At 32.8% G+C, this 16,834-nt stretch overlaps 1 protein-coding gene across 1 annotated transcript; it reads left to right on the top strand.

Moving 5' to 3' along the window:
* The first annotated feature begins 782 nt into the window (after positions 1-782).
* Positions 783-9,593, top strand: LOC124354588 (UDP-glycosyltransferase UGT5-like). The gene is made up of 7 exons (XM_046805158.1): positions 783-937; positions 2,953-3,191; positions 4,508-5,112; positions 5,279-5,501; positions 6,181-6,289; positions 7,879-7,989; positions 9,291-9,593. Exons 2-7 carry the CDS (start codon positions 2,963-2,965, stop codon positions 9,580-9,582), a joined length of 1,569 nt encoding a protein of 522 aa, XP_046661114.1. The 5' UTR covers positions 783-937; positions 2,953-2,962; the 3' UTR covers positions 9,583-9,593.
* The last annotated feature ends 7,241 nt before the right edge of the window (positions 9,594-16,834 follow it).

The following is a 16,834-nucleotide window of genomic DNA, read 5'->3' on the forward strand; positions in this document are numbered from 1 at the left end:
CCGTCATTTTTAACAATATTTTGAGAAATGCGGAGTATTTTTATTTTTTTTAAATTTTACCTCAAATTTATAAATAACAAAAATTATATTTAATGTAACAGCGTTTATTGAGTGTTTCTACCGGGATTCTGTAGCATCTATAAATAGTCACTTATATTTCTGATGATAAGGAGGAAGTGATTAGTGTGATTCGGAGGCTTGTGTCTGGCTTTCAAGTGAGTTGTAATATAACAGGCTGTGACATAATACAACGAAAGTAACCAGTTCTAAACTGAGGGTTACCGCCTTATTCAGTTGTTCCCGTTTTAGAATTGCAGAAGGGAAGATGCTTTTAGAAAGATCGTTAAACTTTCTGAAGAGATTCGTCTAGAGCTGACGGCTAATGATGAGTTGTGATTAAAGTTTTAAGGCATTTGGACTGTGAGTGCTAGCAAAATGTTATTGGTTCTTCAAACACGAAACAGATTTCATGACAATCCACAAATTCCCCATCCATCAATGAACTCAGCGATGACACTTTAAGTGAACCAACTTGATAACACATTAGTTACACATTTAGTATCCACATCGTGATAAGTATATGCTCAGTCATTTATTTGGAAATGATTGAGGTATCAAATATTGAACTACATTCCACTCTTGTAAATATTAATATCATCATGCTTTGTTATCACCCAAGTATGACAACGAAGACGTGGATTAATTATCTTAATCTTGAGTGCTACATGTAATCTACCAGGTTTTCCGTGTAATTCTTATATATATTTACACAGCCGAAACTGTTACGTAAGGAAGCAAACAATGACTTGCTAAACGTGAACTCAAAGGGGTGGGGGGAGGAATCAGTGAAAGCAATTTTAGGTCTTTGGACAACAATTGAACTCGCCATTCATCCTCTGGGCGACTTCAACATCACTACCGGTTTGTTTCAGCTAAGGTAAATGCCCATATCTTAAGTATAGCTACACTAATACCAGCTTATTTTAACGATATGTTTTGTTTTACCCACGGTTAACAATATTTCTCGTGCTGGGTGTAAAGCACGTGGGTCCAACGTTGGGATGACTTTACAATATTATACAATTGCATCTACAACTCTGTTAATTACGTATACTATTAATGTGATTTACCTATATGGTTCATTTTGAACCTCTTTCATAGATGAAATTTTTATGAAATGTTGAATTTAAAGTCTTAACCTAATCCGAAATTAAATATAAATGTCAAATAAATTGGTTATAAAGTTTATTAAATCTAAATACAATAGAAAAGTTACTTAACAGTTTATCACATAATTATAAATAATTACTAGCCATTAATTAATTATTTTAATGAATAATATTATGTAACAAGTAAAACAGAATAGACACCCGAATTTGATTATTTTCAATTATTATTACAATACGAAAACGTTCTTAGTAGTATAGTGATATCAACGAAAGAACATCTGTCACAAACAAATGTTTTTATTTGTAGCCGATAGAGCTTATATTTATATATTTAAAAAAGGTTAAACCTAGTATAAATTGAAACTGTTTCTAATATGAAACCTGTCTGAGTGTAATCACACAGTGGGTGTCTTAGATATTTTCATATATGTATTTGAAACTAAACATAAATGTATACTATAAGTACAGTATGAGCTTATGTATAAATATTTCAATACTATAGTGACATGGGTTTTAAGTTGTGACACTGACCGGAACACCACGTGGACACAACCGGCTCTAAAATAGCCTTGTCTCATCATCTTAACTTTCCAAATACCTCACCTCCGAGTAGCTTGTTGCAAACTCATCCATAAGTAAACTTATGGATGAGTTTACTTATGAACAACAAACAATAACAGTCCAAAAATAGGTTTTTATTTAACCGTTGGTTTCGTTCGCTTTTGTTATTATTCCATTTAGAAAGCATTAACTCTGCAAAAAATGTATTAGTGTTAACATCAGGTAAACAATAGGTAAATACTTATACCTTAGAGCCCTTATACCCTCAACATATATCAAAATCACTCAACCTGCAACTAATTTTGCCACCAGTGTGTTTTTTTTTTAATTTTAATATAGACATGCAAATATACATATATTGGAAACAGCCCTACTCGCCTTGTAATGAATGAATTTATAAATGAGGTTTCAAAAATGAATTGGAAGGAGTACCGCTCTTCAGGTACTTATTTGTGGTCATGTTTATAAAAGTGAATTAAAAGAAGAGAATAGGGTACTCAAATGCTAAAGGCTTCTTTACGTTGTATTTCTTGAGAGTTCTCTTAGATTTCCTGAAAATAAAAATACCTGTACCAACAGTTGCAGTGATTGGAAATATTTAAATATGAACAAGAAAAATTGCAGAGAGTAATACTAAAATATTTCTTATGGATGGACCAAATTATTGAAAAATATGTGATCTGCCTACCTAGAGAATCGTCAGGGAAATAGATCACTAGCATGGACTGCTCAGACGGGTAGAGAATTAATAAAATTCTATAGGTACCCTTAAACTATACTAATATTTCTTGTAGCTTTAAAAATTCAAACATAAATGATAAAAATACTATGATATTATTACATACAAAATGCGTTTTAAAATGGTATCTTATTTACTTACTTACAACTTATTTACAAAAAGGAAGTAAACTTGAAGTAAATACGTCAGAAAATACACCGACGAGTTTTGTTGTAAACATTGTGTTTATTTATAAACTTCTTTAAGGGAAAATCCATTGTAATTATCGAACCTCTTAGAACGCCCTAAGAAACGCACATCAAGGATCAGTACAGGGTTTCTTTGGACTTTACTTGAACGATGTAACCTGCCCACTGACAATAATATTTCTTTCTCTGTTAAAATTATTGATATACAATTTTTAGTTTACCAACTTTAAAAGCAAATATTAATATATTTGGTTATGATGGTAAAGTAAATTATTATAATTTGATTTTGTTGTAGGAGGTGAACTATGAAGGTACTGCTGATTTTGATGAGCCTGGGATGTCTCGCTCATTGTGCCCGGATCCTCGCAGTGTTGCCAATCCCTAGTAAGAGCCATAGTATCCTGCACTATTCCATATTTCGTCTATTGGCTCAGAGAGGTCACGAGATTGTGGTATTCAGTGCCTATCCTCCTCCGTACAGTATAGCCAACCTTACGCACACCGATTTGCCTACCAGCTTCTCAGAATTGACGAGTAAGTCATGAATAATGTCAATAAATATCATTACATTTTTATAATGTGTTTCCAATTTATTTTACTTCAAATGTTAGTATAATAAAAAGTCAACTAAACCCCTTTTAAAAATGTTTTTATTGCCATACACGTAATTTGTTATTCAACCATCATCAGTGTACAATAACCTCTAAATAAATAATAAACAATAAAGGTATTCAAAATGGACAATAAATATTATTTATGTAAATTAAATAATTACTTTATACCTGGCGTATATTTATAAATTATATATAGCTTAATTAGATAATGAAATACAAGTCTGTAAATACCTTGAAGATTGTTTAGGATCATAATTAGCCACCACCAGTTAAAAATAGGCCTATAACAATGTACCATAGCCTGAGTCGTTAAAAAATCATAAACAAAAACACAATGATACAATACACTTCTTAGGGAAGTTTCGCAGCTTTAGAGGCCAGTGTTCCTTAGCCCCAATGGCCAAGAGAAAAATCCTTGCTTGGTGCACTTCTAGGGCATAAGATAAACCTGTATACCAAGTTTCATGTCTATTCTTCATGGTTTTTTCTGAGCGTTGTTGATATTCAAAGTAGCGCAATACAGATACTTTCAGATAGTGATTAACTCGTTTCGGTAAGAAATGGTTTTTAAACATCGCAATCTAATCACGCAAATCCAAGATAAACCGCGATACATTTAATGACATCTATCCATATCAACGCCAAATCCACTGGCTGACTCATCACGAAATCTCTGAAAGCACAGATCGGGTATTAGTGGAACTCTGTACACAAGTTCATCTGACTTCTTAAGTGCTCACTAAGAAACGGGTTTGAAAATATCGCACCATAACCATAGAAATTGATTCCATTTGACTATTACTTTCAACTACGTTCAAACAAACAGCTGGAACTACCTACAAAATACAGGTTACTTCGCTATGACAATGAATAATTCCCAAGGCCAATCTTTCAAAGTGGCAGGAGTTAATTGGCATTTTCTCCCATGGGCCATTTTATATAAGGTGTATCCAGTGGTAAGCTGCCCTGACGGCCTAGTAGTATTGTAGTCGGGGGGGGGGGGGAACGAAAACATTGTTTATCAGGAGATTTGATGAAAATTAGTGTGTTTTTTCACTATCGGAAACTTCCTGCTGGTGTAAATAAAAGTGTTGCTGTATCTTAACAAACCAAAAGCTATCGCCACACACGTAATTTGTGCGATAATATACCATAGCGGAGTACAGATACTTTCAGATAGTGATTAATAAAGGCATTTACGTATATAATTAATATTATTTAATTTCGATTTTACAGATACATGGACGTTTGACCAGTTCCAAGAGATGGTGGACGAGACTCATTTTTATGGATTTTCAGTAAAGAACTTTTTTGACATGTCAACATTGTCTTGCGAGGACGTTCTTAAGAAGGAAAATATAAAAGAGCTGCTTGAGTCGGATCAGCAGTTCGATCTAATTTTCCTTGAAATTACATTAGGACAAGAATCTCTATCTGTGTTTAGCCACAAGTTTAAAGCTCCCATCATAAATATCCAAGGATTTGTTTCCTGGAGTCTTGTCGATTGGATTGCTGGAAATTCATTATCCATTTCACACATTCCAGAAGTTGCTTCTTTTCCATTCACAAACAGAATGTCCTTTAAGGAAAGGCTACAGAACTTTGTGTCAACAGTTCTTACTTTTTTATACTACCATTTTGAACACCTTCCCAATCAGCAAAGGTTAGTGGAACAATATTACAAAGATCCCAGCATTCCTCATGTCTCAGAAATGCTGAATGAGATCTCAATAACTCTTATAAATTCACAAAAAACCCTAGAATATCCTAGGCCGTACACTCCCAATATGATCCCAATTGGGGGTGCCCATATGACTACTCACATGACTCCTCTACCTGAGGTACGTCAAAAATGTCAATTTACTTAGATTAATATTAAAATATTTTATTTATAAAAAGCGTATTAAAATGAGTTATTTTTTAATGGTCATATATACTTTATTACTAAGGTAAATATTATTTTGATTAAAACAATGATTTTACATTGAAATATTTGTGGGTTTTCAGGACATAAAAACATTTATTGACAATGCTAAAGAAGGAGTAATTTTCTTCAGTTTGGGTACATTTGTTCCTGCACATATTATGCCCAGTAAATATATTCAGGCATTCGTCAATGTATTTAAAAGATTGCCTCAGAAGATCCTGTGGAAAATTGAACTAGACAATATACCTGGACTTCCTGAAAATGTGAAGCTCACGAAATGGGTGCCTCAGCCAACAGTGTTGGGTGAGTAAGCAGAAGTATATATTTAACAGTCGTTGGTACTAGCGGTTACCATAATTGTAACCCTATAAGGACACTTTTAAACTTCTTGCACTTTAGTCGTAAAATAGGGGGAGACTTATTAACTTCGATATTTGTATTTTTTATTCAGAGAAGATCTCAAAATTATTTGAAATTTATCGTTGAAATACTAGAAAAATATAAACTTAAAAAGAACAGAAAAGTGTTTGGATGTATTAGTCATATCGTTAAAACAAGACAAATCCAATGACGCTAGGATGAAAGAAATAAGGTCGTAAAGTGCATGAGATTTGACAATGTTCGTATGAGGGATTCCTCAAGATCATTTTCCCTACAGCCAACTCTTAATTTATAAGAACAATAACCGTTTGCATCTCTACAGCTCCCAAATAAAAGCGAAAGCCTAAAAATTTGCTAATATGTTTTGCAATGATATTTATATCGTGGTATAAATACATTAGTGAATTATTAGACTGTCAATTATTGGGAAGACTTTACAATTAAATATAAAGGCACAATTTTTTAATGCCAAAATTTATTACGAATAATTTATTTCATTTGAACTTTATTTCTTATTTTATTAAAACTATTATAGTTAAAACACCAATTTTATCTCTTTGTTGATGACAAATCATTTTAACCAACCTGTTATGTCATGCAGGTCATCCTAACTGTGTTCTCTTCCTGACTCATGGAGGACTGTTCAGCCAACACGAGGCTTTCTATGCAGGAGTTCCAGTCGTTGGCATACCATTCTTTAGTGAGCAAAGGTAAACCTTTTAAAGTGTTAAGATACAATTACAAAATAGTCCTGAAACACTACAGTATCTCAAGATCTGCTCTATTCTTCATGTGACAAAACCTGGGGTTAAGCATGCACATACTATCCATGAACACACAAATAAAACACAAGTGATAAAATACTTCAAAGTACACTTGAGATCAAATAGTTCTTCAAAATACTGTTCCACATTCCTGAGATTAATTATCGACTTCCCAAAAGTCGTTGAGTGTACGCGATTGGTGTCAGCATCTAAAAGTAATAACTGGGAATGTGACATACAATACTTCTCCTCCCCGTCAAAAGTTAAGTAGGTATCCAATGATTTTAAACTCCATCTCAGTCAGTATGTGTATAATTGAGTTGGGATTTAGTTAGGTTCTTTGTTCAGTTTAGCTTTTGAATAATATTGTGCTGTTCATTGTGTATTATGCGTAGAATAAGGCAACCTTGTGTTGCAGTTAAGTTTAATTCACCAATATAATATGCATGGTTTTTCTTTAACCGTGGTCATGGTAATTTAAAATTATACTCAAATGGTAGTATTAGATTGGGTGGGTTAGCAAATTGAGAACATGTTGATTATTTTAATCAAATCCACAATCCAAGACTAGAACGGAGGGTGATATCTAGGATTATTATATTTGCTGATTATAACTAAATAGGAGATTATTTGACTAGACTCAACACCATTTTCATCGCCTCAGATGCCAATTAAATTAATGTAATTTGTTTATCTGTGAAAGAAGGGACAGATGCATCTCTTACTATCTTCCATCCAACATAGAAAGAGATGGAAGATTTTGTACTTAATAAAATAAAGAATGTGCAACAAAAATGATTCTGACAGGAGACTTAATTTTAAATAACCTACTCATATAACGTTAAAACGATAGGAAAAATACACTAGTTTTCAAAATAGCGAGAAAACCAATCGTAACGATCGATACATTCTCTTTGAAGTCCAAGACTTAATAAACAACAATAATGAAGTAAAACAAACAATACTAACATTCACAAAAAATAGCAAAAACAACACCATTATTGATTCATCTAGATATATTAACAATGAATATACATTATAACAAGTACCACACAAACTAATTATTACTTTACGGCATAAGTAATAGTTGTATTATATTAACATTTAATTTCATTTAGCCGGTTAAGTAACTTGATCAAGACTATGAAGACATATCTACAACTTACTGTACATAATTAGGTAGAAGTGTCCTGACGCTTAAATCACGAGAGTTCTATGGAGGCATAGACGATAGGAACAGACATAAAGGGTGACATGTGTACGAACGAGTACGTGTACTCTAAATCTCTATAGTATAATTTGTGGTTTAGTGGATTAATAATTTGTGAGCTGATATACCACAATTCAAAATCTAACCAGACACTTCTACACATATACAAAAAAACCTAAACATCTTCTTTGCGATGATGATTTAAGACTGATTTTAGATTAAATACAATTCAAATGTATTATAGCGCTATTCGTAACGTTACTTTCAATATATGCATGAAGTCGTGATCACATTAATTGCTCACAATGTTCAAACTTGCTAACAGATATAACTTGAAGTTCTACGAAAGTCTTGGAGTCGGAATCAAGTTGGAACTCAATGAAGTCTCAGAGGAAACTGTATACAAAGCAATAACAACAATAATAAATGATCCAAGGTAAGGTGGTTACACTACTATCCATATTGTATTACCATTGTTAACTTTTTCTATAATTATTAAAAAATATTAGAATTTTTCTTACAATATTTCAATTTAAAATTAAATTAGACTAATTTTTGGTATTAAAAAGTAAAGGAATGTCTAAAATTTAAATTGTCAAGCTAGACACAATAGATTATAAATAAAAATAGAGTTTCAAAACTTAAAATACAAATAACCTTAACGATGATTACAAAACTTTATTTTAGTTGCATTACTAGTTTAGATTATGTATCATTCTTAGTCACATTAAATAAATACTACAAATAAAAATATGTCATAGCGTAAATATATTAGTAGGTATAATGAAATAACACAGCGGTTTGAATTATTGGAGGAGTGACGTGGTTGATAAATGTTAACAGGTTACCGTTACTGTCAGGTTAATACTTATAAAGCTGCTTATATATATTGTCAATAATCGTTGCTGGAGCCTTCATTTGTTCTTGTACAACCCCCCGGATGGAAACAGGTCTGGCCTTCCTTGATCGTGTTCGCTGTATACCAGAGACCAAACCTGAGCAACGTTCTAGATAAGAGGGTTGGAGATTCCTGTAACTCTTCGCTTTTTCATTTTCTAGGCTAGTAGTCAAAGGATTAGGTACTTGTGTAAGTAGGTACCGTAAGTGAAACCCTTCTTAAACTCATAATAAACATTTTAACTTGTATATTAAAATTAATATAGGAAATGATATGTTGATTTCAATTATATGGATTTTGGATATTAAATTCATTCTTATTTGGCATCCCCACTCTCTGTCGAAAAGAAAACTCTATCCCCCATAATAAAGACCCAGTGCCCATAATAATAAAGACGATTCAACATTTTATGTGAGGTACTAATTAATACCACATAGCGGAAAGGGTACAGTTGTCTTGTTTTAAATACGTATTCTATAGTAAAAAGTCCTATCCTTCCTCCATACAAAACATTTAAGCTGAAAATCTGTGAGGTTCAGAATACAAGATTAAACATGAAGATACACGGACTCTTCACTTGTAGCGTACCTCATTGTATCTTCAGTGAGGTATCAACAGTATCAACAGTTATAGACGGATGCTTTCTTACATATCCAAGGATATTAATGAACGTTGTCTTACAGGTATAATGAAAACGCCAGCAGAGTGTCCATTACAGTGTGGGACCAGCCGATGTCTTTAGCTGATACGTGTTGAGACATGGAGGAACTCCTTATCTCAAGCCTGTATCAGTGTATCTTAGATGCTACAAAATTTTGTTAACGGATGTTGTCTTGCAGGTACAAGGAGAACGCCAAGAAAGTGTCCAGTATAGTGAGAGACCAGCCGATGTCTCCAGCTGACACGGTCGTGTACTGGGTAGAGTACGTGTTGAGACATGCTGGAGCTCCTCATCTTAAGCCTGCCTCGGCGTATCTTAAGTGGTACAAACTGTTACTAGTAGATGTTGTTATAACTCTGCTTGCCATTGTGTTACTTATCATCTTCTTCTCATATTTTATTATCAGGAGAGTTTTATGTCCTTGTTTTAGCAATGTTAAAGATGTTTCTCCTACAAAGAAAAGAAGCTAATTTTTCTATGACTTGTTGTTTGTTTTGACCTATTTTTTCTAGTTTATTCTAATCTCAACACATGGGTTATTGGTAATAATAAAATAGTAACAAAATTTAGTGTGAACGGTATGATTTTGGTAGTTTCTGGAAGTAGATTCTCTTCTAATGTTAGCAGACCTCTCAGTGTGCCCATTACTCTAACAAACGTATGAGACACCTGGCTCAAAATCACAGCTCACCACCTTTTTTACCACAAGAGCCCACCATATTTATAACCACAACGAAGTTCTCAACTCTAGGTTTAACACGTACAACTATTTATTAACTGAGGAACTCTAAGAGATTCTATCTGCAGTTCTGATGAACTTTTCTGATGAACTAGGTTTAACACGTACAACCATTGTCTCTGAGGGCCTGTTCAACCTCCTCATTATATTCATGCATGACAATGCACTTCCTCATAATCAGTCTGAGGCCGTATTACCAGACCAGAATGCGGACTGATGTTTTTATATTATCTACAGCAGAAGCTATAGGGTCGGACTTGTAAGTCAAGCGCAGCTGAAAATCAATTGCGTATTAGGAAACTTAACAATAATGTAAGATCAATAAGTGCACTAGTTTAATGAGGAATTACCTAAGGAACGACCCTGAGGAACTCTAAGAGATTCTATGTGCAGTTGTGATGTCTCACTACCGTCTTAGTATTCTCGTGTTTTTTACTGAAGCATGAGGCCTTACTCAATCCGTTATAGTATTTAAAGTTTATAGGGGCAGAAATGTGTTTTACCTGTCTATTCCTGATGGTGATGCCTAAGAGTGATCAAGCGTTACAAGAGGGCCTGATCTTTTGCAGTGGTTCAATAAAAATAAGAAATTTAATTTTTTCACACTTTGTCAATATATACTTATTAATAAGTATTGTGAGTTTCCGGATTCCAGAAGGAGCATAGGCAGTAATCCTTTATTTATGTATTTTACTAATTACCAAAACTACTAAATAAATTTTCTTTCACATAGCAGCGTAATAGTAATCGGCCTACCTAAATTTAGAACAAAATTATGGTTCTTTGAGCGGTACGTGGGTTATTTCCAACTTTGCGGAAACTTCTCTTTAGTCTTATATTTAATGATGCGTAAAATTTAATATAGTTTATGAAATAATATTCATATTGAATTGTACCTCACTGTATGTGACTGTCACTCTGCCCACAACAACCCTTTACTTTATGAGACCCTAGAAAAACCAGCACAAATTACGATCCCATCCATGAACATTATTGCAGAAACAAAAAAAACTATTGATCTTTCTCGTATTGAAGCAGCTCAATTTCTTTCCTAACAATTAATTTCGTCTATTTTAATTTCATATGGGAGTGTTCTACTGCATTTATTTGCTTGTATTTCTGTATTCTTTTGGTATTGATCAAAATTGTTTTTTTTTTCACATAAGATTATTTAACAATAGCTTTTATCCAATTTACATATATGGTTACTTATTTTTATGGGAAATTTTATGGGTCTTCACTTGTTCTGTTCTGGCTTTACACTTCGTAAGGTTCGTGCTTTATCCATGAAGTTACTTTTATATCGTCATCTATCAATGTATAGTTCCTTTTAGTTATTCTCTAAAATACTACAGCAACAAACTAAAAGTATCACTATTATTTCGGACATAAATTGTATCACTACATTTCTAAATCTGCAATCTGGTCCCTTCATCAGTTTTATAATAAACAGTACATAACGTAACAATAAACTTATTGTGTCAACTCCATACATACTACTTCTAAATCGAAAACTTAAAAAACTTCCTCCGTGGAGTTCGCATTTCCCACATAAAAATTAATATATTTACAGAGTGTTTAGAAAAGCGGTAAGAGGCTTGTATCTTGAATGTATATTATGCATTATGTAGTGACTAAAGATACCAATCGTGAAAAATCGAATTTTTATATTTTTCGCTTGGAGATGGATGGATAGACAGACAGACTGTCCTTTGGCTTTTTAACCCAAAATCAATAGAGCTCTCCATTAGTCTATGGGACCTTTATATCAAGAGTTATCACATATACGGAGGAAGGACAGACACATGGACAGACAGAAGACAGACGGACGGACGGACAATGACACGATTTCGTGAAGGCCCTGTCGGGTTCTTAGTGATAATAAAACTGTAACTAATTACTAAACTAAATATTAAACGTATAATGGCAATATAGACCAGGCATAAGTGTAGAGGAAAACATAATTTAATGTAAAAAATGACAGAAAGCAATAAATAGGTCGTATCATTAAAATTACACATAACACACAAAACAGAAACAAAGACCGTATAGAAAAAAGCGGCAATCAAGAACAATATAAACACTAATAAAGTATAGTAATTATTAATAAGGAACAAATGAATTAATGACGACATTAACATATCGAAGTTTCAATATATCGAGTTTTGAAACAGTATCCACAGCAATTCCAGGTGCACACTAAAAGTGAATTATTTGGGCGATTGGGCAAGCAGGAGAATCATCACCATGCACTGTGGGTATACAGTTGTCGCTGTTGTGCAGGCACAGCTTCCGATTGTTACATCAAGGACGTCAGCGCCCCTCCACTCTGCTGCTGCTTCTTACTGCCACTGCTTGTTGACTCAGGTAATAGCTGGGTTACAGTTGTTTGGCCCGTACACATCTGTACTTGAAGTTCGGCAGTTTTCTTAATTAAACTGATAATGCATCTAACAGTCATAACAAGTAGGCTAACGTATTATATATTAATAATTTACGTAATATTAACTTTAACAGTGTTTATTAAACAGAAAATTACTTAATAAATAATACGATTATCGCGCATTAAATCGCGCTGGCTTCTGATATCAGTCAGTGCTGCCGCATCGATCAATTTAACTGCACAAATACAATACTGTATAAGATACTTCAATTATCAGTTACTTGATTTTTCTGGATTGTTCTTGTACATACCATGGCAAGAATTACCCATAGCGTGGATTCATTACCTTAACTTGAGAGCTATACGAGAAGAATAGCTCTCAATGAAAGAATAGCTATAGAACCAACCACCCAGACGTTGAGTGTGACATTAAATTCAAGTACACAACCTAAGCTCTTCTCATATACAAAGTTTTAATACTTGAAATTTGGGAGGAAAATATCTCAGACAATTTCCATGTCCTTTGACCGAGATTTTTACTCTCTTTGATCGACCTCAATCAGCGGAGGTTTCATTGCAGGTAAATATTCATAACTTATGTTACCAAACCGAATTGTTTTAACAACATTTTGTGAAATGCGAAGTATTTTTTTCAATTTTACCTCGAATGTATAATATAATAGAAGTATTATTTGACGCAACAGCTTTCATTGAGTGTATCTACCTGGATTCGGTAGAATCTATAAATAGTCACGTATATTTCTGATGATAAGGAGGAAGTGATTAGTGTGATCCATAAGGCTAAACAGTCACAAACAAAAATGGATAGGGGAATGACCGACAGAAGTGACTTCTTTTAACAGGCAGTGAATGTAAATCTTGAGAAAGTGCGTTTGCTAATTATTAAATGGTTACTTTTTGTATTCTATAATAATATGACACACTCAATTCTTAAAATACAATTTTTCATATTTTTATTAAGTTTTACGTATTTTTGTAATATTTTTTACATGTCAAATATTAAAATGATCACGGACTTCTAAATACTAAAGTAATAAATATTTATACATTGCATTATTATCGTTTATATTAGTTTCTATAGTTTGGTCAGTATCCTTTTCACTATAATCATGTATTTCCGAAATAATTTTTTTCATTTTCATTATTATTTTATATTTAAAAATGAAACTCTGGGTTTATAATAACTGAAATAATAAATATAAATTCTGGAATAGAATCCAGAATTTATATTTATTATTTCAGTAAAAACAGCATTTATTGTTGTTCTATATCTCGTTATTCTAAAATTTTTGTCGTTTGACATTATTAAATTTAAATTATATGTGTTAAAAAGTCTAATTAATGGGTTTGACGTTCTTCAGCAAATTTATATTAAAATCTGTTTTACGTAATTTATTTTTTTAAATGAATTTAAGGTTAGGCCCAATGTAATTGAGTAAAGGTTATAGTTATAATCAACAGACAGATTGGTTTTCTTCCAGGTTTAAATTACACTACGGCTTTGTTAACTAAAAAGGTTCTGATCAATTTATTTTTATTTCTTTTTTAAATCTTGTCAGGACAAAACTATTAGTGAACTAGAATAGGAATTATTAAAAAGCCGTGCTGAAATTCAATTTAGAATCCAATGAGCGTTAAATACTGCCATTATATGAAGTTAATCAATTTGACGCGATGAATTTCTAGGATTGAAATCCATCCTTGTCTTCAGATGTCACACATGAGGACATAAGGTTAAGAAAACACAAAAAACACATGTAGTGACATGCTAGCCGAATTTAAATTTAAAAATTCTAGCATATAAAATTGAGGTTTCGAAGCAGTCGGAAGAAGCGCAAACCTAAGGACTGCACAATTCTTGTTGTCAATATTGTGAAAATTGAGATCCTGAGACTTTAGCATATTCCGATGCAAACAGCAGATTTTTTGAATTTTTTATTTATTTAACAACCGGCAATGCATTTTTACATAAACACGTATTACACATATAGAGAAACAATAAAATTGTATCTAAACTAAGGACTAGACTAAAAAAAATGCAAAAAAACTTGAGATATCTTACATTTATCAACCATGGATAATTTGTAAAGAATAAAAAAAATAAATAAACTTCGGATAAATAGTAATAAATAGCTAACAATACTAAATAGGATAGTAAAGGTAGATTGCATAACAACAATAAAAAGTGTAACTACAAATAAATGTGACTGTAACATTAAACATAACTTGAAATTAGGTAACAATCCACAATAAATTGAACAGCAATAACGAAATAAATAAATGGTAATTATTAGAGAAAGAGCGCGTTGTAGAGGATATTTCCATCGAAAAGGATCTTGACTCGGGTCTCTATTTTTTTAATCTACTTCGATTTAAACTTTTAATAAAAAAAAAAATCGCTTTTCCTTGAATTTACATTAGTATAAAACAACAATCAAAACTTATCGCAACATTACTGAGGATTGATCAAAATTATTCAAAAAACTATTACTGTATTTGGAATTAAAAATATATAATTATTTACCTGTTTCAACTGTTCTGAACTATACTCTTTAATCCATGTTAGGATAATTTCGTACAACTTTTGATTTTATAAATTATCAGGATTTCTCAACCTTTGCTCATGAAGTATCTCATCATTTTTTTGTGTTATATAAAGGGGGTTTTCGAGAAAAAGTATATCTATACATTTTCACAATCTTCGCAACATTGTTTATATTTTAACAAATAAAATATTTTATTGTATTCTAGATTTTGGTCCTAGAGCTTCAACTAAAAACAAATACTTATTTTTATCAATAAATCTCTATATAAAAGGCAAAACCCTCACAAACTTCCACTAATTCTGCAACTTCTCAATATCACAACAAGTTGAAAACTGCTACTCGTATGACTTATGGCTTTAATAGAGACTTTAAAAGAAAAACTGAAGAATTTTTTTAAATATGAACATCCATTTGGGTTGAAATTGGGTTGCAACTCCTTGATGAACTACATTTCTGTATTTCCAACTTCCTGATGTCCAAGAAAGATGAAATTTAACATACACGCCTCATGACTTACAAAAAAAAAACAAAATCAATTTCATGGAGTTCAACCATCCATAACGGTTTACAAAGAATTTTAACTACTGGAGAAACTATACTTTTCAACTTCTTAAAGAGTAGAACGATGAAATTTTAAAATACGCGTGGCTTCAAACTCTCTACAGATAAAGTAAATATTCTTTAAGTAAATCAATTTTCCAATAGAGCTATTTTTATTTGCAAAACTTATCTGGTCAAAACCATAGGTCAACCATCTTATGGTAATATAAAGCAAGTTTAGTTTGATGAAATTCCTAACCTTAAACGAAAATCCTGGAATTGTTTCCATGTAGAAGCTGGAAATTAAAGCGAGCTTCAGTTCAATTTTGGGAAATAAATTTAGACAGTAGGTTATCATGGTTCAATGATGTATCTAGCTTTGTTGTAGAGTGAGTCGAGATAACTAAGCGCTTAAAATGTTAATTCTGATTTTATTGTGATGTTTTACTCATAAGGGTTTCCTCTCTCTCAATATCCTTACTTTACTCTTATTTTCATCTTCAGGGTAATAGTGTGAACCATCAATAGTCAATAGCTTGAAGGATCTTCCACCTGTTAGTGGATGTCACAAATGGATATCAAGGATAACAGTTGGATAACAAGATACGTTGGTGACTAAACTCCTTGCTCAACACGCTCTGAACGTAAGACATATTTCACAGGAACACATTCTCTCAATAATATTCTGGTGGACAATAAACAGTGCAACATCAGTCTACAAGTGGAAATATACATTCTGAACCCCATATCCGACATTTGTGACGATTAACAGCACCCCTTGTTTCAAATCTATTACTTTTTTTGGCTGTCCAGTTGAATGGCATTTCAACACACTTCCTGTGTCACGAAGGTGATTAAACCAGAGACGAATTGCTTTACCATCTGGAGAATTTTGACTTCGATACGTAACACGAAACCGGTGCTGCACACTAACAATCGATTTCAATTCTGCGCATCACAGAACACATTGTGCCTTCCACTGCGCCGTAAACGTACTCGCGACTGGATCCAACCGTATCAGTCACAATAGCGGACTGCCAAGGCGCAGCTGTTCTGCGCATCCAATGTCAACTTTTCCTCCCATGCTACACGGAAAACAAAACTTAGTTATTTAAATTAAATTTAATTTAAATTTGACGTTTTAATCGTTTAGACATCTTGAAAAGTAACGGCCTTTCAAATCTCGGCATTCTTTTTCGGAGACTGCATAATTCACATGAACCAGAAGACCTCATACACGAGCAAGGCGTTCGAAATTGAGTGCGCAGACGCGTGTAATTGCTAGTTTATTATATAAAACGTTCATGGCACTTTTGATTTAAATCCATCCAATTGCAAGGCGTATAGCGTAATTGCTCATAAAATGGTTTTGACATTAGAGCTGCGCCTCCTTATCTGAATAAAACCGCAACGACACCTATACCTGGATTAACATTTATAACACGATATGGCCATTGTTATTTTGATTAAAACTCATCAAACCAGTAGGTGTT

Source organism: Homalodisca vitripennis, chromosome 2 (genome assembly GCF_021130785.1).
Source record: "Homalodisca vitripennis isolate AUS2020 chromosome 2, UT_GWSS_2.1, whole genome shotgun sequence".
NCBI lineage: Eukaryota > Metazoa > Arthropoda > Insecta > Hemiptera > Cicadellidae > Homalodisca > Homalodisca vitripennis.